Genomic DNA, 23,489 nt, shown 5'->3' with positions numbered 1-23,489 from the left:
TGTGCTATTTCCCTGGCAGAAAAGAGCTGTGCCCATTTAGAAGCTGTTTCTCTGTGCTGCCATAAAGTCTTTGTTCCTTGTTTGGTGGTGACTTCGTTTTCCTTCAGGCATGTTTTTTTATGTCCTAATTGTAAAATAATAATTCAGYCTCAGTGTTTTGCTTCCCACATCTGCTAGTCACCATTTTGATATTCAGTAGGTTTTTTTTGTTTTCAGCATAGATGATCACATTGAGTGAGCCTCCTGTAACMGAAGGATTGTCACACACTTGTGTGGGCAGTGTAGTGATTATTCTTCCCTTTCAGACAGGTACAGAGCTCTGGAGAGAAGACAAGTAGCTGGTGACTAGAGACAAGGGATAAAAGCTTCAAAGTAGYGGATTCTTAATTTACCTTATTGCATATTCCCATCTTTACTGTTTCTGGAGAAAGCAGAAGTAGAAACTGCTTATTTTTTTAAATGTATCTGCAGTGTTCCTTGGCAATTGTTCTTAMTCTTCAGTATAAACCTGCCTTCCTGATATAAAAGTGGCATGCATTTACAGTAGTTTAAATTATACCTTTTATGAATGTATTACATTTTTTGTGCTCATTGCTTCTCCAGGTGCTTGAAAGCTGGCTTGACCATAGATTCGGTGATTGTTGAGGCCTTTCTTGCCAGTTTATCCAACCGTCTGTACATCTCTCAGGAGAGTGATAAGTAAGTTGTCAGCCACTCATCAAACCAATTTTTCCTTCACTCAGTGAATCTGAAGCTCATTCTAAGATGTAACTACTGGTAGCATTATGATAGAGGTAGCATTATTATAGAATTAAGTGTCTCAGATTAATGAGCTTGTATATGGGGTCAAGATCATCTCATGCCAAGTCTTTGCTGAGCTGAGCCCTGTTTTTCATATTGATATATCTGGCATCAGTTTTATCTGATTGAATCAGCAAATCTTTGGTGCATATTACCCAGTTTTRAGTCCTCAGCTGAGTGATGCTCTCTCTTCAAGCTTCAGTTGTCCTTTTTGSCTGGACACATCTTTTTACTTGTGGCATTTGACTGGCTCTGCTTTTAAGAGACTCATCAACCAAGAAGTCTCATGGGGGAGATTCTGTAGAAGCTGGTATGAGTGTCAGGTCTGAATGTTTTGCCATCATTTTTGCCTCTTTTCACTGTTGTTTTTAAAAYGGTTTGTTCATGGATTAGTGTGGATTTCTTCAGTAGGAGGTTTGGTAGAGGTTACTTTTATTTTGAGAATCAACTTGTGCAAGTATATCCTCTAAAGTTGGGGCCATATAGAGTGGCAGTATTAAAGCTGTTAGTGATGTTTACATTTAGTATAGGAGCTGTTACTTATATGAAATGTAACTGTACTTASAGGCCTTGATAACTGTTGGACAGGTACATTTATCACTTTGGGGGTTTTGTTTGTTTTTGTAACAGGGAAGCTCATTTGATTCCTGACCACACAATTCGTGCTCTAGGGCACATTGCAGTGTCACTGAGGGACACCCCAAAAATGATGGAACCCATCCTGCAGATCTTACAGCAGAAATTTTGCCAGCCACCTTCTCATCTTGACGTGCTCATCGTTGATCAGCTCGGCTGCTTGGTCATCACTGGGAATGTAAGGAAAGAATTGGTCAAGAGAATGCCAGTTCATGATCCCTTTCCTTTAGTTAAATGGAAATGTATTTTAGAAACTGCATTTGCAGAAGGCTTTTAAGGTTTTTCTCCTCTGCACCACAGGTGGACACTTGTACAATCTTTGTGATATCAGAAAACAAAATTTATGATAATGTGTAAAGTGCTGTCCATGTAAAGAAGATCAATTCCCATAGAAAATAAGAGCCTTTAAAAAAAAACAAAAACCAGACTATAAAACCCACCAAATACAATGTTTTCAAAAGCTACTAAGTTTTTAAACTTGGCCTGTCCCAAACAAGTGGAGAATATAATCTTGTCATATCAGTTATTGCCTTTCAAAATCTTATAGGTTCATACATTTAAAAGTATGGAAGATTATCTTCTTCAGTCATTCAAAGCTTAACTGACCTTTTTCAAATGCTTTTGAATAAGCAATTAATTGCCTGAAATCAGAAGCCTGAAAAGATGGTTTCCATCAGGAAGGCAGTGTTAAAGAACTTAATAAATTTTGTAAAATTTGATAAATTAAAAATATTCACAAAAGTACTGTTTGCTTTATGAAAACTGAAACTACTACTCAGGCTGTGGCTGCACAGCTATCTGAAGAACTTGGTAAAACAGAGTATTTTGCATGGCTGTTCTTTAGAGGATTGTATTCGATAAGCTCTACTTAAGGATTTGGTTTTGGTTTTTTTTTTTACAGCAATACATTTACCAGGAGGTGTGGAATCTATTTCAGCAGATCAGTGTTAAAGCAAGCTCAGTTGTTTACTCTGCCACAAAAGACAGTAAGGACCATGGATACAGGTAACACTTAGCTGTGTCCCTTAAATGTATCAAAACTGTATCAGGGATTAAATGCAAACCATTAACATTTTAATTCTTTGTATACAAGTTATGCATTGTTGTCCCCACTACAAGTAAAGATTATCACTGMCTGTTGGTAGTTGGGTAGACTGGRTGTCTTTCAATGCAGAGTGGGAGTAGCTGAGAGGACTGTTCCTGTCATCTGTTTTAACAAAGCAATCTCAGCTCTGACAATGGATACGAATTCTGATTCTTCTGCTCAAGAGCTTTCCCAAAACAGAAACACTGTCCTTGGCTGCATTTTGTCTGCTACAGGAAAGCAYTTTCATTTTGGCCATGACAGCATCATAAATGGAACATCCCCACTTCAAAGGCACAACTTAAAAGTAGTTTTTCCCTTAAATACCAATTGCATTTCAGTTGTCAGTAAAGTGATGTGCCGTTCATAAAAACAGCAAAAAAACCCAAACTTGGGTGAAAATATGTCAGTAACCTTATTACAAGAATTACTATCAGTATTATGAAGAAAGCACTGAAACCATAAAACCTGAGGAACTGCTTGTTCATAACTGTTCTTYCTCTTCAGGCACTGCTCCTTAGCAGTCATTAACGCCCTGGCCAACATCGCTGCCAACCTCCAGGGAGAGCAGCTTGTGGATGAACTGCTGATGAACTTGCTGGAGCTGTTTGTTCAGCTTGGGCTGGAAGGAAAGAGAGCTAGTGAGAGAGCAAGTGAGAAAGGACCAGCACTGAAGGTCAGATATGCACTGGTTTGTAATTGTGAGCAGCTGTGCTTTGTGTGGGTGGCATTGCTGAACACACCCTTACATGCACAGGGAAAACCCACGCCATGCTAAACCTGAGAGTGTGTTCTGGTTGTGGAGTGTGAGTGCAGGTCTAAGATGCCTTCAGACCCCTGACTATCKGTGTGGAGTGTCCCAGATAAAGCAGGGGGTAGCTGCAGTTCAGCTGAGACTGCTGGGGCTGGAGTGCCAGGGCAGAGCTGCAAAGGGAAGCACGGGATGCTTTGGAATCAGTGTGGGAGACAAACTGCTGCACTGATTGCAGCTGTGCAATTCTGCAATGGAGAAGTGACAGATTTCASATGGACTGAGCTAGGAGGCAGTGTTTCTTTAGTGTGAAGATACTGGGAACACTTCTCACTAGAACACTACACAGAGTATTCTGAAGACTGGGTTACTTCATTTTCAAGGAGARATAAAGAGGGTAAAACTGCTGCACATGCTGTGCTCCCCAAACAAAAGCAATTTTTTCTTTGATAGTTTCCCTGAGTCTCTGCTTCTCAGCACACTGAAATTTTTCTTGATAACCATTAAAAWGTTCAGTGACTTATTTGTTCTGTTTTCAAAAGTGATTTCTGTGAGGAGAAGGAGAAAATACCTTATTTTTTTCTTTTGCTGTTGCTGGTAGTTGATGTGAATGTCCCCTGAGTATGCCCAGGAATGGAATCTTCTTCACCCTCAGTGCCACGTATTACCATAGAAAGGCTGATATTTCATTTTTTGTAACAAAAATGCTAATAGAAAAACGATTTCCTATGGTTGTGTGTGTTGGTGCCATGTGCCTAGTTCTGGCTATTGCTGTTGCATCTCTGCTCTGACTCTGAAGCAGGGAGTCACATGCAGTGAATTGTCCTGAAGCTAACAAAAACCCCTTGGTGACTTTCCTCACTTGTCCCTACCCCTTACAGTGTTTTGAGTGCTGTTATTTTATTCCCTTCAAAAGTATTGTAAGACCCATCTTTTGTTTTGCTTCATCTTGACTCTCCAGGAAAGATAACTGAAATTTGTTTTAGTTGGGCTGTGTCATTATTGTTTCATGTCAAGACGGTTTGGTTTTGTTTCTCTGTCGCTCTCTTCTTTCCTTCTTTGTTTTTGTTTTAATTGTTTCCTTTTGGTTTATTTCACTTCATGCAAAGATATCAGCACGTCTTCCCTTCCTCTTCCCTGTGGGGCCAGCAGTCTCTCTTTTAAGAARGGAGCTGGAGCATTTTCTCTTTCCCAAATCCATTGTGGATGGATATGGGAGGTTGGGAAAGACTTCAGAGATGTCTCAGTGTGGTGTCTGTGCCATCACTGTTTGCCTGTTCAGAGAAGGTGAGAGATAGTGTGCTGTGCTCGGTGAATGTTTTCAATTCTTTGACACTTTGCTTGGCCAAGAGCAAACACGCTTTCATGCAGTTCAAAAAGTCCTAAAAAGTCAAAGGAAATATGTATTTTCTTTAGCTTCTAATATTTCAATTGAGGAGGAGCAGGCTGCTCCTCCTGCTTAAATAAATTCTTGAAAATGGTGTCTTTCTACAGACTTGTTATTTTTGGCTTCATTTKCATTATAAAATGAAACTTCTGGTAAACATTTGACAGTTGTTTGTGGCCACCCATTTAATGTGATAATTTTTGTAGCAGTTATTGAGTATCTACAGACCTTGTGCTGACAGGGGAAAATATCCCTTCAATAGTGCATGAGGAGCCACCTGAAAAGCTTTGTTAAAAAATTCCAGGGTGTGCTCTGTCCTGTGGATTTCATGGACCCTGTGCATGTGCACATCCCTTTGCAAGATACAGAGTTTAATTGTAATACTTGTCTTAYAGCTTGAAATATGTCTTACAGCAAATAAAAACATGTTTGTAGATGTTTTGATAATTTCCATTTTCTTTTCCAGGCCTCCAGTAGYGCAGGGAACCTGGGTGTGCTTATTCCTGTCATTGCTGTGGTGAGTATTCAGTGGTTGGATTGTTGTAAACAATAAATTTTCTCACATCTAATAAATATTGRTGCYATTTCAAGCTAAAGGGTTTTATTGACAGCTAGTGCAGAGGTTACCATCCMGGAGAAATGTAGTATTACTGTAAAATAATACATTTTCTTCTAAGAGGGGGGAAACATTTTTTTGATAATGATAAATCTCTTGAAAATAATGAATCTTTCATGATTCAGGAATAGATTGTTTCAAGCCATGAWTTCAGGAGATTCTTGAGTTAAATAATACTGCAGGGAATATTACTTTGAATAGTGTTTGGCATGAAGTGTAATAAACACATATCTGTGGCCTGAGGAGAAGTGAAAAACAAAAGTTAATAGAAACAGAGTGCAAAATAAACCTTACTTTGGCAGCACAGTGAATTCTTCTTCTTAAAAGGGAAAAAAATCATTCATAAAGGAGAGGGTAAGTGTCCTGTGTSTTCTGAGATGAGAATTGACTGTCGGGCTGAAAGCATTTTAGTAAATGTGCAAGGACACTGATATCCATGCCAGAATCATTTATTCTGAAACATATCTGTGTTCAGTCTTTGATGTCATTTTTTTCTGGGGAAAAACCTTTTTTTTTTTTTTTTTTTAACTAAGTGCTCATTCAGGAAATAATTGTAGATCAAGATGTCCACTGGAAAATTTGATATGCCCAAGGTGTGTTACCATGTCAGTAGGACTACTTGCCTAAGTGCCATAGCTTTTATAAAACATAAATCATGTCTGAAAGATGCATAGACAAACTTCCTGAAGGACAGAAGGCATCATGCTGCTTTTTTCCCTCCTGAAGCTGAATTAGTCTGTGGAACTTTTCCTGCACAGCTGGTRGGACAAAAGGGAAAACTTATCTCATGCTTGAAGTAGGGATGCCTGCTTGTAACTTGCTCATGCTGCACATCCATTAACAAGCAGAAAAAAAYCATTCATTTCATCTCTGTTTCCATAAACCTCTTTACTGAAGCTTGTCAAAGAGAAGGATTKTTCCTTCCCTTCCCATGTCTCTTCCACTGGTTTCCTGCATAATTCCCTCCCCAAATTCAGTAGTGACCACAAGGACCAGTTCCCRGCTTTACAGAAATGTGGTTATAAATGTCTTGGATCACTGTTATTCAATAGTTACTCAGTTTTAGCATGAGCCACTTAGTCCTGCATTGAGAGAGATGTTTTTAGTTGGTGGCATTTTTCAGCTGGYAGTGATGCTCGTTTGAGTGAAAGCAGGACCATTCATTGCATAYTGAGAGAAAATTAATGCTTATTAGAGACTTAATGTAAAAGTTATGGAAGTACTTTTCTGTTTCAGATTTTTGTTGTAGATATATTTGTTCTGAATAGCTGGGGATAGCTACATTTTTCTTAACCAATGTGACCTTTAAATGCAGTCAGAGTGCCAGAATCTGAAGCAAGAGTTAATGGTTACATTATGGTTGTTGAAGCAAATATTTGACTTTCTTGCACAATGTATGAAGATCATGAGTTTTGAGCGGTAGCTGATTTGCTTTTCTGCTTGACCTCTTTGCCTTGAATAATTGTCGTTATTTAAGTCCCAAAAMCCCATATTGCAGATGCTCCAGCTCATTCAATCATTGATAAATTAATTAAACCTAGGGTATGAATGTTTAATCTTTTGCATATGCTTTTCTTTTTTGTATATACTTTCCTTTCTTAATACAGACAAAACAATAAAATGTGTATATGAATGTTAATGATTTGTGGTGCACTTCCAGTACTGAAAATTGTCCATCATGTGGTGGACTTAAAAGAGAGGAATAGGGGGAAATATCTGAGCCTCTTATCCAGTATCGGTTCTTCATCATTCTTCATTACCTAATACCAGTATTTCACTGCCTGACATGTTAAAAAGCTTTGTGTATGGAGCATGTAATTGGAGCAGATGCAAAAYTACAAACAGCAGTATATAAAAGCAAAATTAAACCAACAGATTAAACTTAATATTCGAAAAAACCACCTCTTTAAGAAAATTTATAATCTGTGAAGTAACTGTTGGTTTATAGGTTATTTGCATAATTTTGCTAACGTTAGAGAAATTTATAAAATATATAGATTGAAATAGTATTTGATACTGCAAAAAGTAATAAAAATACTCTCACTGGATTATGAGGCATATTTTTTAGAGGTGTGATGGAAGGTGTGCAGAGGTATGTAAGTTGTCTTTAATAATTTGAATGTGTGGTGCAGCACTATTCCTTGTACCAGGTAGACAGTGATACTCTACGGAGTGTAGGTAAATCTTCTCATCTTCAAATGAAACATTGGAACAGCATTTGTGTTGTTACCAGAATGATTCAGAAAGTTTGCAGTGACTTGAAAGGTTTTGTCCATTAAATCAAGTATGGAGAGTACTCTGGAATATTAACAGAGTGACTGCTATAAATGGCTTTTTTTTGTAGAGAGGATTGGGTGAAACTGAGCCAGTGAAAAGAGCATTTTGCTGACTGCTTTTCCTGTAGAGGATATTCTATTTATATAATTTACCAGGCAGGTCTAATTCTGATACCTCTTGTACCAATGAAGACCAGAGAAAGTATTGGAAAATACAAGTTAGATTGGGGGAAAATAGTGGGTCCCTTAATATTTCATTCCTTCAAGACATTTCTGTCTCCTTTTATTTGGTCCATGAGGCTYGCTGTGTGTATCAGTCTGAATGTTAATACACATTGTGTATATTCACTGAATGTTAAGTGGTGCAAGCAAAAGAAAGAATAGAGACYTCTGATCTTTTTCAAGTTAGATTGTGTAAAATGCTCAGGAGAGACTTTGGTGTCTTTGGCTGGTCAGGTGTTCAGGGTTTCCTTAGTCCTATTCATTATAAACTGACAACCTAGCACAACTTTAGAGCTAAATTTCAATAATCCAGATAGTCTAAATACTTTATTGATTACATTTTATACACTGATGTAGAGCACAAAGTATAAGTTGCTTTGTGGGGTTTTTTCTATTAGTACACTTTTATCAATACGTGGCACTAACCATTTATAAATTGCAGTTGAATTATCTACTGCTGTGAGTCCATTCATGAGAAACTACCTGTAGATAATATATTTTCTTTCAATACCAGTGGCTTTTGTATTGGCTAATACAACAATAAATTTTCCTTTATGATACTGGTATTTTAACATATAATTATACAGCCCATGTATAACTGTGTTGGAGGGTCTTCTCTGCTTTTAAGATGTGGCTGGGTTGGCAACTCTGCCCATGAACAGAAGGCAGCTGGTGCGGTGTTCGTAGATCAGAAACAAAAAGGGGCGGTCAACAACAAAGCGGATCTGAGTGGAGAGGGGCATGAACCCCACGGTGGTTATTGCTGCAGCCTCTGTGCCCTCCTCGTTCACTGTTATTGTGCCTTGGTGGTTGAACTGTTCAAACAAACAAAAGAGAAATTGAGGCTCTCCTGAGTACACTGGAAAGATGTGCTCACCATCCCCTCRCATGTCCCACACCCTTGCTGGTGACACCTACACAGACCAATTCTTTGGGTTTTGTTCTGTGGAGTAGCCTGTTCCTGACTGACCACAACACTGAGTGCATTTGACATCTGGTTGAACATGTTCTTTGTTATGTGAATAAAGAACAAACCCACAACCCTCCCTCGTGTATCTTCCAGAAAAGATGAGGGAAAAACTCTGGCTTATCTTGCTGTGCAATATTATTACTGTGCTGCCATGTTATTGGGTGATAGTGTAATYAGAGAGGAGATGAAATGAGGAGTAAATACCCTGTCAATGGTGATCTTCTCCTCTGATATACCAGAGTAGTCCCCTTTTCCATTGAACAGTTCTTCTATTCCCATGGATTTGAGATAATCAATCAAGTTATAAGACTTCTCCAGCTTGAACTTAGGCAGAAGCACTTCTCTTGTTCTAGTATAAATAAACAGAAAAAGGAAAAATCATTGAATAGATATGTATTTGATTCCTTTGCTTTACAAACCTGTTGTGGTTTGRGTTTTTTGCTGTCTTCAGCAAGCAGGATGCAGAGATAAAGGACTGTACTTTTGCTTTCAAAACCTGAGCATCATGACTTTTAAAACTGTGCTTTAAAAAATTAATTCCCCTATRAAAACTGTTAGTTTGTCAATTTGATATTTCATTTATAATGATTTGCATTATTTATGTGTGTAAGATATGTGACTTTGAGCAGTTCAGTGCACACTCATAATAAGTGTTGAGCTGTCATATATTCTGACATGCTAAACTGGAGATTTGTCACTTATTGTRTACAACAGAAATAGGTTGAATTCCTGGGTAGCACATCAAATAATCTSTTTTTATCAAGTCTGAAGACAGATMCMCCTGCTCTGTCATCTTGCACAAAGGAAGCTGTGTTACTTTTCCTCTCTCTTAATTGCAATGTTCTTTGTTGATTATGGAATGTGCGGCTTTACACACAGCTCTGTTGAAATGCTCAGTGCTGAACTGAATTTAGGCTGATGTGCCCAAGATTATTCTGCACCAATAATCTGTTATTATCATAGTTYTGTTTTTCCTCCTCCCTGGGAACTTTTTCAGTAAGAACATTTTCTTTAAGTCTGCATCATTAAATAGTCAATAGAAAGAATTTTGAAACTTCTCACAATTTTCTGCCTCAATCATCCTGGATTTCTTGGTGACAAATATTGAGAGATTACTGGTCCTTGTTTTTAATTCAATAAATCTGTTCTTGGAGGTTTTGTTTAGGTTTAATATATTTAATCAAAATATGTTCTGCATACTTTACTTACCCTTGCCAGTCCCATCAAGAAAATACAATAAGACTTCAACAAAACATGCTTTTCAGCAAATACCTGTTTGTCATGCTCTTCTGCCACTTTTCCACCACTTGGGGTGTGATCTGCTTTTCGAGGGCTTTCATGCCAGACAGTTTGTGTGGGAGCACCACGAGCATGCTGATGTTGCCCACGAAGGGGAGCTGGATGATGCCACAGTCCAGCTCAGAGTCTGCAGCAGCCAGGAAGGTGCCTTTGGTCTGCATCATGGGCACCTTCACCGTCTGCTTCTCGTTCAGCCGGAAACTCCTCTTCATTGTCATTTCCACTGGAAACTTGTTCTCCCAAGTTCCTGTTAAGACAATGCAGAAGGCAAATAAACCCCCAGGGTCCTTGTTTAATAAAATGTTCCCAGAATAGGTTACACTRAGCTTTAAGTCGTGTGAACTGGGAATTACTGTAGGAGATTGTTGATTATAGTGAAATCTGAATCAGAATACAAGTTTTAAAATTACTTTGAAATTTCTGGCTTCCAACTTASGTTTGTCTGATTGGAGTGTTCTGAATTACAAAAGCAGGTGAGCACACATACTGATCTCTTTCAGATTTCTCATTTATTATTTTTCCTATGAGGAACCTAGAAATTATRCCATTTAAACAGATGCAAAATATTTTTTAGGGTTTGCCTCTATCAGAACATCTGACCCAGCTGTATTTTCTGAGAGGTGTGATGCTTGAATCCAGTTCAGATGGCACCTTTTTGGAGAATGTTGGTGATGGATGAAGCTAAGCAAGGGCTGGTTTAAGTTTCACATAAAATTGTAAAAAATGCCGAAGGCATTATTTTACCTCAGTCCATTCAAACGGTTTAATTTTMTGTCTTAACCTGAAGAGTTGAGGTCTTGACTGCATAATTCTATGACCCAGTTTAATGTGATAACAGGCATCCTGTAGATGTGCTGAAATCTGACAGGTTTATGCCCAAATAATGCAGTGCAATACATTTTTGCAGCCCAGAAAGCTTTGCCATCAGGGTTTGAAGCTTTTTATGTGGAGATACTCTGCATATCGGAAATATTTATTGACTGATTGAAAGAAGGTGCTTTTTTAAAATGCAGTGTTTTATTGGTGTCCGTATAGAACTGTGGCTCTGGAATAAACATTATTTCTTAAGTGGCAGACAAAGCTAGGAGATTATAGTGGAAATAGGGTTACCAGTATTTCCTGTAAAAACTCAGGAATTTAGGTCATCGTTGGCAAGCAAGTATGTGAGGAATGTGACTGTGACTGTGTAAAGAGTGTACAAATATAACCGTAATTGGTTCTTTAGTCTGACTTTGCCAGATTGACTGTGAATAAGAAAACAGAAAGCCCTAAGTCCAGCTTTCATTCTGATAGTTCCTTCACATGTCAGGCTRATGGGGGCCAGTTTGAGAAGTGATCAGACTGTGGTTATTAGTCTGAAAGGAATGGGCTATAAAATGTGCTATTGTATTCCCAAACGAATTGTTTCATTTGTGAGGAAAACTCAGTATCTGCTGTGCTTCAGGGAGCAGAATTCACAAGTGTAGGACTCCAGCTGACCAAAGGCATGGGACTGCTGTGGGCCAGGGGAGCTTCAGCAGCACTGAGGGATGGGTGACATAATCAGTTCTTCCTGTGAAAGAGAGGAGCAGGGGAACATTTTTCTTGGATTCAATTATGCAAATATGTTTGCATTGGGGTAGAATCCTGTTCCCCAGCAGGATCTGTGGGGCCAGCTGAAACCAGCTGGCACTTCATGACTTTTGTGTCTTTCTGTTTTGAATCTTCCCCCAAGATATCTTTTGGATCCATCTGTGGTGGCAGATGTTGTCTCCACTGAGTGACTCACCTCTTGCATTCATCACCAGAATCATGGGAAAGATCAGGACATTTTGTGCCTGTCAGCATTTGTCAGTTACTAAAACTGCCATGGCTAAAATAACCAGCTCCTACATGATATGAATGATTGTTCAGAGCTGTGCAGAATGGGGGTAGACTTGACATCTATACAAGATAAAATGTACTTCTTACCAACATAAATATTTTCCAATAGTTTCTTKATGGTCTTTGATACAAAAGGAGCTTGAGACCTCACACTGTTTCATAAATATCCCATTGCTCGCTATCACTTGTACTGAGCATCTCTGTATGTCTGAAAATGCTTGGAGGACATAACAGAGCTTTTCTGCAGTGGATGCAAACATTGCAAATGGAAAGATGGGGTCAAAATTTGACATGTTTGAATGAGTAGTGGGGAAACTAAGAAACCAAGGAGCAGAACTTGCTTTAAAAGGGTTCAGTTCYGCTCAAAATAGAATTCCTGGGAGACTGTAAGACAAAAGAGTGAGAGATGGCARCAAGCCAGTTTGGACTAACAGGACTCCATTGGGCAAAAGAACAAGCTGAAAGTCTTTTTGATCTTGATAACTCAAGAGTTCTGATACTACAGCTCTTTCTTTTTCATGGGTTTGTTATTTTGAGATAGCACAACTATTTAATAATTTCTCTGAAACAAAAAGGTATTTTAAATTTGACCAAATTAAGAAAAAAGAGTATCTGTTTCACTTTGTCTAGTCCTTTTCTTAGAATGATCTAATGGGCAGAGTAAAGTTASGTATTTACTGTAATACAATTATTGGAGATTTACTTAAGGATACAAGTAAGTGCCTGTTGGATGGTACCTGAGAACAGCAATTTATTTGTATTTTATGGTAATGATTGCTTCCGATGTCTTAGAGGAAAGTGGCATTATTCAAGGAAGTAATTCCTTGCAAGTGAGTGGGAACAGGTACGTTTACAGGAATGTTGCGTTCACCTGTTGGTTTTTTCTCTTACTGTGAGTCTTTAAGGTTTTGGAAGCAGTAAGCATTTGCTTTATGTGTACAACACCCACTGACTTCAGAGMATGACCAGACCATCATTGTGCTACAGAAACAGGCAATAATGGGCTAATAATAGAGGTGCTTAATGAGGGAGTCAGTAGGTCTTTTATAGTGTAGATTAGACTTAAGTTCTGTCTGGGATTTCTAATGACATATGGCAGTGAATTGCAAACTGAGAAAGAGATTGAAATAACAGATCCTTACCTTTGAAGTAAAGGCAATTCAGAATCATCATCAGCGTTGTAGGGTTTATATTCACAAGAGCCTCCTTTATTAATCCTTTGGTCAGCTTCAGGATGCGTTCATTGGTTTTGGCTATGAAGTTGGGATCTGAGAAATCAGCTGGTTGGGCATCAGCAAAGTAGTATGTTTTCATATTATTTTTGAAATCACTGAGGATAGAAAAGTCCTTATGAATATAAAGGTCGTTGACAGATCTCAGTGTGTAGCCAAAGTTGCGCCTGAAGAGCCGATGGGTGAGTTTGCGGAAGAGATTGTGAACGGTCATGAGCTCGTATTTGCTGCTGGCATTAATGAAGTCTTGAAAGCCAAGAACAGATAACACTTCCTGCTGGGTTTGATCCTTCAGACCCAGGGAAATCATAGCCATTGCRGTGGAAATGCCAACAGGAGCCATGATTATATTGTCTGAGGAGCTGGCCTTGTCTGCCATGCTGCGGTAAAGGTTGAAGGCAAAGTTTGCATTGAGGATATTGAGGCGCTGGATTCTGGTTTTGCCCTGGAATAGTTCAAGAATATTTCCTTGCTGAACTTCAGAAATCATGTGTGGGGCAGCATCAATAACATCACTGTAGTCATCTTCACTCAGTATCTTGTCGAGGTCTAGATAGTCCTCTTCCTCCTCCTCTTCAGGAATCAAGTCATTAGTGATGGTGTTTTCCCTGTGGAACTCGAGTGGTAGGTTTGGCATATCATAAGTCCCATTTCCATGTGGCTGTGCACCTTTAAGGCTTTCAAAATGTTCAGTGACGTCCTTGACTCCACCAAATGTGGAGGTTATGATGAGAGCAAGGGCAAGCAATTGAAATAGGAGCTTCATTCTGACAGGTGAAAGCCTGMAAGATGACATAACACAGTTGAGAGAGCTGAGGGTAATTGAATTTTAATTATCTGTTCCCTGATTTAGGTTCRTGCTGACTTCTGTTGTAGCAGAAGATCTATAGTTGCCTTATTCAACAGCATTTTTTTTTAGTGGAACAGATGTCAATTAGATGGATAAGTCACTTTTACTGGTAATTGGTTTTGTTACACAATGCCTCCAGCCTGCCAAAGAATTGGTTGACCTCCTCCCATACAAATAGATTTACTGGCATACTTCAACAGTAACAAATTCATTATCCAAAATATGTGGGATTCTTTGTAAACTGTTACATTTAAAATGTCCACTAACTTTAGCAGTGCGTGCTAAAAATAAAATGTGAAATTAAGTTTGAAGATTTGAGCTTGGTAAGAGGAAGAGGGACTCCTGATCCAGTCCCTTGCAGGAGCATGCCAGAAGGCTGAGTTGTACGGAAAAATTTGAAAAACAGAATAGCTACRACAAGAATGGTAGTTTTGTGGGAGTATTTTGGAAAAGCAAGGCAGCAATCTGGTCAGTTAAGGAGATGTAGGCATGTAGAAAGACATGTATCTGCACTGAGTCCCTTTAGTGGGACTGCACTGGGGGAAGTGTTGGGCATAAACATCTCCTGAGCTGCTCATGGCCTTACTCGGGCGTGTTACTCAATGTCTGTGTGCCCTTYCTGCAGCTCCCTGTCCTCATCTGCCACTTCTCTGATGGGTTGGCTTCATTCTGCTTTTGGCTTCGTAATGTTTTGTTTCACTTTGTTTTTTGTGTAGCGCTGCAGAACTCACAGTGCTCTCTRTTTTCTTCATGGTGTGAAGTCTCTGTGAGCGCCCTTCAGAGCTTCAGAGTATCTCTAGACTGTTATGCCAGTTCTAGATTTCTAACCTCACCTGTTTTGTCTGAGAATACATTAAAGCAGAACTTGTATTTTTCTAAGAGAAGCTTAATCCATCTCTTCATCTACCGAGTATTGGACTGTTGAATTTTTAATTTTTTTTAAAATCTTTAATTTTTTTTAAATTTTAAAATTATTTTTTAAAATTTTAAAATTAGTTTTAAGAATTTTCTTCAGTATGTGTTTGAAGAGAATCCATCAGTCATACTCAGCTGTAAAGCCCTTTACCAAGAAGTGGGTCTGAGAGACTTTTCATCATAATACTGGGTGCAGTAATTACAGTGATCTTAAAAAGATATGAAAAAGTGTAATTCCCTCAGAGAATCAGAGATCAAAATGTAAGTGTTCTGTAGCTCTGTCAGCTGAAATTGAATGGGTGTCTGAATGCCAAGCTTTGGATTTTGCTCAGACTTAATTATAAACTTATTTCATATGTTTATAAAGTTAATTTCAATTGATATACATTTCTGAGTAAAAAGACAATTATTTACAGTATAATACAGGACAAAATATTGAATGCAGCTAAAACAAAAATCTGACTAAGGTGTTGATTAAAATGCTTTTTAAATTAGCAAATAGAGCTACTTCTGTAAAGTAAAAAGGTTTACATACCTGTACCTGTTCACTGACCCGTATATCAGTGAATAAACCCTTGAAGGAAAATATTTTCAAACATGTTGTAGCAGGATTGAAATAACTGAGCTGACAGTTTAATTTTTGAAACTCTGCCCCAAACTAATTTGTTTTAAATCCTAAAACCATTTAAGGTGATCCTCCCATACAAAAGAATATATTGTTTTGCAAAAATGACGGATCCAAATTAGGTGCTTATGAAATTATTTTGTGACTGAACATCTCAAGTCAGTCTTTTTCTTATTGTTTCTTCATAAATTCATTAGTTTTTTCCCCGCCCCCAGAAGTCAGGCCCTTAGGGCCGAGATACTCTGTCCAGTAACCATTGATAAACATTTTCTGCTCTTGGCACAGCAGAATTCTCTGTCTGTATTCCCAACTTTACATTCTCATCTTCAGCAAAGCTCAGTTCTTGCTTAGCTGCACTTACACAGTCCAAACTTCCCCCTGCTCTGCAATATCTATGTCTTTGGTCAGATCTACCCAAAATAACAGGAGAGGTAAATGAAGCTTACCTTTAAGCCACTGTACGGGAAGGATGTGTTTAAAAGCTCAAGTAAAAGGAACKGCAGGGTTTAAATCTGAACTTTGACGCTGGTTTTTTGTGTATCTCCCAAAGTAAACATTCTCTAAACCAAACACTGCTAAACTTACTTCGTCAGCCAAAATCCCTCCCTTGCCTAGTGATCTCTGATGAATTCTCTCTTGTTTGTTGAACTACTTTTATGGCTTTGCAGGTACTTGTTCCTTTTTGAGGAAGATCTTTGAGCAAAAATCGGTGTGTGTGTAAAGTTTCAAAGTCAAGCACGCACATAAACTTGACTGTTCATGACAGGAAAAGCCATGAAGCTGCTTTTTGTGCTGAAATGGGGGTTGGGGGGAGCATCATATTGCAAATGTGTTTGAGGCCTCTGTGGTTGTGATGGGACTTCTTCAGTTGGTGTTATATTGGTGCAAACATTTCCATTGCACAAACAGCATTTTGCCATAGTGTTGTTCACCAGCTTAATCTCAGACTGATTTAATTATAATAGAGGGATTTTTTAATGCTTTTTYTAAAAAAATGACTAATCTCCCTTATGATTTACAAATGCATCCAAAGCTGGCTTTATGTAAGGTTTCACTGAAGTGCTGCTGGCTCTCATTCCTAGAGAGAATTATTGTGTTTACAGAAAACTTCAAGCTAGATTAGAATGTAACATTTTGTTAATAAAGTTTACAGTAGTAATATACAGTCATATTGAATAAAGCTTRCAGTGGGACATTTTCTTTTACTTTTTATACACTGCCTGTGTTTTGACTCTGTTTAGGAGAAGACACTATGATCTTTTTATATAAATATATCTAAAATTGTATACCATGTTGCCTGGCAGGATATACTGCTACTCTAGTGGTATCAGCTGTTTGTGCAAAAAGTATCAGAGAATTTTAATAAATGTGTTGAAAATTATGCTCTTTTACTTGCTTGTTTGGACAGTAAATTCTTCAGAACTGATGTCATTCTGTGCGTGGGTGCAGACAATGAAAGATCCCCAATTGGTGCCTCAATGTATTTCCACAAAGCTAATAAACAATAGCAACCAGAAGTGTTTTTGACTGATATTTATTTAGCTTGGAGTTCCTTTACACTGGAGCAAAGCTSCATGGCATTGTCTTCAGCACAATTTAAAGGACCATGTGGTCTCTTCCTCCCTGCAGAGGATAGTATACTAATATTATGTATTCCCCTCAGAGGTTACTGTGTCAGCATGGTGTTATTCCTGTGTAAAACAAAGGAAATTCTTACTTAGACTTCTCAAGAGTTAGCCTTTCAGATCTCCAAAAATAACTTAATTCCTTCAATAGAAAATAACAATCTAACACTAATTTTCRTAGTGACAAAGAATATAACTTTTATAAATCATAGTAAAGAAGGTACGTGAATTGATTCCTTAGAGTGGAATTAAGTTATTGTAACTCCCACCATTTCCTAAAAGTTAATTTTTCTTTCCTTGGTAGCTCACCAGACGCTTGCCACCCATCAAGGAGGCCAAGCCCAGGCTGCAGAAGCTGTTCCGTGATTTCTGGTTGTATTCMGTGCTGATGGGGTTTGCTGTGGAAGGCTCAGGTACTGTACATTCTAACARGACARCATTGCTGCTCACATTTAAACTTTTGATGCWTGTAAATACAACTGTATGCAAATTATTCACTGTAGCTGGAAGATAAATTGCAGGCATAAAGACACTTCAAAGCAAAGAGCTTCCATGACAGTTCTCTGGAGGGGTTTCTTTAAATCTTTGCTAGTTTGCTGTCAGGTACAGCACAGTACAACTTGTACRTAGTTTTATTCCTAAGTTAATAGCCTTCATTATCAGTTTTGATAGCCAGGTTCCTGAAATGAAAGATCAAACACGTGGGGTACAGTGGAAGTCAGGTAGAAACTGCTTATCCAGTGAGAAACCTCACCTAAACATCCTTAGCAAGTTTGGAACATGGATCACGTGTGTTGAGTGTCTGTGCCTGAGTGCTTGAACTATTTGCCCTAGGAAGTAGTCCAGAGCTTGGCAATGCAGGTAACTTTATGAAACTGAATTTGTTTTAATTCCTTATCCCACTTTCCTCTTTTTTGCTTCTGTTCCAGGTCTTTGGCCAGAGGAATGGTATGAAGGTGTGTGTGAAATTGCCACCAAGTCTCCATTGCTCACGTTTCCCAGCAAGGAGCCGCTTCGATCTGTTCTGCAGTACAATTCTGCCATGAAGAATGACACTGTGACTTCTGTAGGAATTMATTTCTTCTGTTACCTCCTTCCATAATGTCTGCCAGTGTTGAATGACATGATATCTGTGATGTATGGAAATGGCACAACACCCCTTCAGCTTGCCTCCTGTTAATGAAAAGCAGCTTTTTGGCTCTGCTCTTCCGAGTGCAGGGTGCAGAAGTGACTTGGAGTCAGTGTTACGGGGTGTTAATACAAATGTTTAGGGTGATAGCTACACCATCCCACATGTAGCTACCAAGTCTTTGTGGAGATGGAAGCCTCTTAGTAATTTTTCATCCATTTTATGTCAGATAAAACTTGCACTATTTAAAWAAAACCAGCAAAGTTTGAAAGGAAACAATACACTCAATTCTTTCAAAGAAATGTTAAGTTTGCTCTAGCTTGATACTGGTATTCTTTACTCTCCCTAGCACTTGCTGGATAGATTTTGCCCAGGAGCTCTTTCTGACAGCAGGGTAAAGTGGATTGAAGAGTTGCAGCTTATGAAATGTCTCTGGCTCCCAAATAATACAGAAATCTGCATTGTGCCTAGATACTTAGTTCTGTGACACCAAAGACTGGAATGTGTGAAGTTTCAGAGGCTGGACAGTGTTGATGTTGGTCGAACTTGCATGAGTTTAGTGTAGGAATTGTATTTTTTCACTGGTATAATTTCATGGAGACCGGCAATTATTTCTGCCAGGAGGTTGATTCCAGATCTAATTCAGTTCTGTATTTGAAGTATTATGACTTACTGAGTCAGGGGAGGTTGGTGTGAGTCTGCAGGCAGAAGCATCCTGACATTGTTTGTGAAGGTTGAAAGTTAGCAGAGTAATGGCTGAATACATGTTTGAGCACACAAACTAACACAGTACTGCCACTTCAGATAACTTCMTGTCTTCATCTCTAGGCTGAATTAAGTGAATTACGGAGTACCATCATCAATCTCTTGGATCCTGCTCCAGAAGTGTCAGCCTTGATCAATAAGTTGGACTTTGCCATGTCAACCTATCTCCTTTCTGTTTACCGCCTAGAGTATATGAGGTATGTATATATATATTTACTTATTTCACTAATAAAACAGCAAAAAAATCCCCTAGAACAGAACARTCAATAAATTCCTGAAACAAACAAAATCTGAAATAAATAAAAACTGAAACAAATMAACAAAACCCAAGACACTCCAGCTTATAAAACTCTGCTTCCCTAGGGTGYTGCGTTCAACTGACCAAGACCGTTTCCAAGTCATGTTTTGCTATTTTGAAGATAAAGCAATTCAGAAAGACAAATCTGGTAAGATTTACCTGTGTAGATGTTCTTTCAGCTTGAGATACGAGGAAAKTCTCTCCAGGCCTGCAAAACAGAAACAAATCAAGCAGCTTTATAACAAAATGAATCATGTTCACCAGATTGCTGCTGCTTTATTCTTGCCAAGAACACTGGTTTTGTTTTGAAACAAGTTCAATATTGGCTGAGTAAACAWAAACATTTAACTGTTAAGCATGGTTTATAAAACAAATGTAGTTTTGACAATCAAACCTGTCACTTCTCTCTATTCCTCAGGAATGATGCAGTGYGTGATAGCTGTTGCTGATAAGGTGTTTGAAGCTTTCCTGTCAATGATGGCTGATAAAGTAGGTTACATGGAAACTAAAATTTTGAATTTGTATAAATTCAGTAAATGAATTTGTATAAATGTTCTCATTTCAGTTATGAAAGTGAGTTTKTCTTTTCCCTTAAGAGCCTCATACTTCTCTTTGTCATGTTTTTTAGCCTAAAACCAAGGAGAATGAAGAAGAGCTGGAGAGACATGCTCAGTTCTTGCTGGTGAATTTTAACCACATTCACAAGAGGATCAGAAGAGTTGCAGACAAATACTTGTCTGGACTGGTAGACAAGTGAGTATGGATTTCATGTTTCTCTATTCACAATGACTGTTTAGTGTTTGCTTAGACACTTGATGACACTGATCAAGTRGATTTTTTGGCTGCTTCTTCTGCTGAAATGTCTCCTTGAAAAATAACATTCAATAGTATTTTTTGCCTGAACTCTGAGACCCCTGCTTAAAATGTGTGTCTGCTTAGTATTCCCATGGGTGWAGCAAAGCAAAGTGCCCATGATATAAATGCAAGCTCAACTCTGAAACAGCTCTCCTCAGCTGTGGGCTYTGGATTAAGCCAGGCTKCCATGAGCCATTGCAGGCTTTGTGRCTTCTGTYGAGTATGACCTTAYCTGGGKATGTATAAAGCTGRSTYTTTGAGCAGCTCCCTTGAWAATGTTCTACCTCAGCTCTCCATGGTTATTGTGTTTCTGAATTCTGTCTGGCTCTAGATTTCCTCACTTGCTGTGGAGTGGAACTGTGCTGAAGACTATGCTAGATATTCTGCAGACATTGTCTCTGTCTCTTAGTGCAGTAAGTCCTTTTKCTTTTGCTTTGTTCTGCATTTATTTGGTACTTAATTGAGTTTGCAATTTGGTTTTCCTTTCACTGAGACTGATAAAATCTTAAATTGTGTGAAGAAAGAATTATCTTTGCCACACTGTTTCATAAGTCGTAAAACTAGTGCTAAAACGTTGTTGTCAGATGTGGTTTATAACTGTTGAAATGTCTCATTTGAAATAAAAATATGGTGGTGTTTTTCTGTTTTGCGGTTTGTTTGGTTTTTTATGAATTATGGTTTTCAGATTGTATTCACTCCATTATATGTATGTGTATCCATATTTCTTGAATCTGTTACATGCTAGAATTTTTGAAGATGGAAATGCTTTATAGGGTTTTATTTTTGTACTAAAAGTTGAGCAGAGTGCTTTGGATTTTTGAAATGGTTTATTCTAGAAAGCAAACTGGAATACAAACAGTTTCTTTTAGAGCTGTTCAAATTGACTTTGAGAGCAGATGTGAGCAAAAAAGGTTTGGTAATCAGGCTTCTTCTTTGCTGCATGGAGTGTTAATGTCAAGTGGTGATGAATTTTGTCTGTTTCTGTTTAGGACATTCACAAGGACCAACCATACTATGACATTCCTGATGCTCCATACAGAATAACAGTCCCTGACACGCATGAAGCCAGAGAGGTGGGTGGCCCTCCTTCATTTATCAAAGAACAAAATAATGCCTTGTTTCATAGCTTGGAGATAAATTAGTGAGCTACTCTGAGTGATCATTCTTTAAAAATGCTTCMCTTGACAAGATTTTTCTATTAGGATATGACAATCAGTATTTATTCTCTCTGAATCTTACTGTTTTACTTGATTTGAAGTCTGACAGTTCTTTTCTAATCAAGGGCACATTTAACTGTGTCATGTTGTTGCAACACTCTTGGTCCCTTGTGTTACTACGCCATTAAGAGCAGTGCCTCATGTTGATTGTCTTGTGTTTTACTGATTGTGTTGATGCTTTTTCATTCTAGAGTATCGTCAAGGACTTTGCTGCACGCTGTGGGATGATTCTGCAAGAGGCAATGAAATGGGCYCCCTCTGTTACAAAATCTCATCTACAGGTAATGGGCCTGCTTCTGTGAAAATTTGGTGTTTGCAAATCTTGGACACTGCCAATCTACCTGAAGTTTGTATTTCCTTCCCTAAAAAAGGAGCCTCAAGGAATTCTATCCTTGCATGAAAGGACAACTGATTATATGTCCTTCTTCCATGTAATCCAAAACACTTCCTTTCATAAGGTTCTCTTTGTCAGAGTGATTATTTTAAGAGACCATCTCAGCCTTCAACCTTCAAGCATTTATCTTGATAGCTTTATTGTTTTAGAACACAGAAGGAGTCTTACTCTTTGTGTATTAGGAGGACATTTAGAATTTCTTATTGCCAGGGGAACAATGCCTGAAAGCGATGAGTGGAGACAGTCTGTTGTCATGTACATGTGTGATTAAGTTTCCCATAGTTTGCAATGATGCAACACTCTCTTCTGAGTTTCCTTGTTTGGGAAATAATTAAGTATTCTGGGTTTTTGTTTGTTTTTTTCAGGAGTACCTAAACAAACATCAGAACTGGGTATCAGGGTTGTCCCAGCACACAGGACTGGCCATGGCTACAGAAAGTGTTTTGCACTTTGCAGGGTACAACAGGCAGAACACCACTCTGGGCGTGAGTATTGTTTGTTCACTTGTGCATTGCAGAGACATTTTGACAAATTAGAGGGCTGAGGAGARACCTCATTGCTGCCTTCAACTTCCTCACCAGGGCAGTGGAGGGGCAGRCACTGATCTCTCTGGTGACCAGTGACAGGACCCAAGGCAATGTCATGAAGCTGTGTCAGRGGAGGTTTTGTKCTGGKTGTCAGGAAAAGGTTCTTCCCCCAGAGGGTGGGGACTGRAYGRGRYTCCCCAGGGAMRTGGTCACAGCACCAAGCCTGASAGAGTTCAAGGAGTGTTTGAACAATGCTYCCARKGGTGTGRTGTGATTGTTGGGTTTGTCCTGTCCAGGGCCAGGAGTAGGACTCGATGATCYTTGTGGKTCCCTTCCAACTCAGGATACTCTCTGATGCTGTATCCATGGAAAAAATGCACATACTCTTGTTTAATTTTTATCAGTCCTGGTGCTGTTGTACGTAATRGTCCTGTACTGCTCCGATTATAAGCATAAGGAAAAGTAAATTTAAAACATATATGAAGGAATAAAAAGGTAAAGAGACAAATTGTTTAATATGAGCAGTATAAACACCTTGGTGTGGTCTGGTCATAGGCAACCCAGCTAACAGAAAGACCAACTTGTGTGAAGAAGGACTACTCCAACTTCATGGCTTCTCTTAACTTGCGCAACCGTTATGCAGGAGAGGTRAGTACAGGTTTCCTCATGATTGTGGGCTGTCCACAAACTCTGGCATCACTTCTCAGGGAATGATGTGCTTTCAATCTATGCTACATGAAGCATAGTCTCTAAATTCCCTCAGGATAAAGAGTATCATTTTCCTCGTTTATTGAACAGATCATTTTTCTGTTGGTCTTGCAGATAAAGTTAAAGATTAGATAAATCTAAAGATTAGATTGCAGATAAAGCTAAAGATTTGGTAAAGCGGTAACAGAAGATGCCTTTGTTTGTGGAGCTCCCTAATCAGCACATGACCCTTACATTAGATGCCTAAAAATACTGTTGTCTGTTGAAAACCCCCTTGAATTTTACAGGTTTCTGGAATGATTCAGTTCTCAAATGCCACAGGACGAGCATCTGACCTGAATAAACTGATGGTCAAAGAGTTGAATGCTGCTCTTGAATCAAACAACACTGAATTCTACACCCAGGCCATGTTTAAGTTGACTGCACTGCTAATAAGCAGCAAAG

At 38.6% G+C, this 23,489-nt stretch overlaps 2 protein-coding genes across 3 annotated transcripts in view; one reads left to right on the top strand and one right to left on the bottom strand.

Annotated features, from left to right (window-relative positions):
* The window catches only part of PI4KA (phosphatidylinositol 4-kinase alpha), a 50,972-nt gene that overhangs the window by 11,919 nt on the left and 15,564 nt on the right, over positions 1 to 23,489 (top strand). For both annotated transcript variants that reach the window (XM_057380764.1, XM_057380763.1), the window contains exons 14-30: positions 603 to 699; positions 1,432 to 1,615; positions 2,339 to 2,442; positions 3,029 to 3,197; positions 5,126 to 5,176; positions 17,457 to 17,565; positions 18,082 to 18,218; positions 19,110 to 19,243; positions 19,410 to 19,492; positions 19,763 to 19,833; positions 19,973 to 20,097; positions 20,531 to 20,612; positions 21,189 to 21,272; positions 21,608 to 21,697; positions 22,176 to 22,295; positions 22,893 to 22,985; positions 23,333 to 23,489. In XM_057380764.1, coding sequence (XP_057236747.1) covers positions 603 to 699; positions 1,432 to 1,615; positions 2,339 to 2,442; positions 3,029 to 3,197; positions 5,126 to 5,176; positions 17,457 to 17,565; positions 18,082 to 18,218; positions 19,110 to 19,243; positions 19,410 to 19,492; positions 19,763 to 19,833; positions 19,973 to 20,097; positions 20,531 to 20,612; positions 21,189 to 21,272; positions 21,608 to 21,697; positions 22,176 to 22,295; positions 22,893 to 22,985; positions 23,333 to 23,489 — 1,890 coding nt within the window. The remainder of the gene's footprint in view (positions 1 to 602; positions 700 to 1,431; positions 1,616 to 2,338; positions 2,443 to 3,028; positions 3,198 to 5,125; positions 5,177 to 17,456; positions 17,566 to 18,081; positions 18,219 to 19,109; positions 19,244 to 19,409; positions 19,493 to 19,762; positions 19,834 to 19,972; positions 20,098 to 20,530; positions 20,613 to 21,188; positions 21,273 to 21,607; positions 21,698 to 22,175; positions 22,296 to 22,892; positions 22,986 to 23,332) is intronic.
* On the bottom strand, positions 7,352 to 16,055 carry SERPIND1 (serpin family D member 1). Its single transcript, XM_057380765.1, has 5 exons — positions 15,974 to 16,055; positions 13,048 to 13,919; positions 10,016 to 10,289; positions 8,948 to 9,092; positions 7,352 to 8,588 (listed from the first exon to the last, which is right to left on the bottom strand). Exons 2-5 carry the CDS (start codon positions 13,901 to 13,903, stop codon positions 8,397 to 8,399), a joined length of 1,467 nt encoding a protein of 488 aa, XP_057236748.1. The 5' UTR covers positions 13,904 to 13,919; positions 15,974 to 16,055; the 3' UTR covers positions 7,352 to 8,396.

The sequence above is a fragment of the Malurus melanocephalus genome, unplaced genomic scaffold (genome assembly GCF_030028575.1).
Source record: "Malurus melanocephalus ecotype Western Australia unplaced genomic scaffold, MMel_1.1 scaffold_470, whole genome shotgun sequence".
Lineage (NCBI taxonomy): Eukaryota > Metazoa > Chordata > Aves > Passeriformes > Maluridae > Malurus > Malurus melanocephalus.
This window is presented reverse-complemented; position numbering and strand designations above follow the sequence as displayed.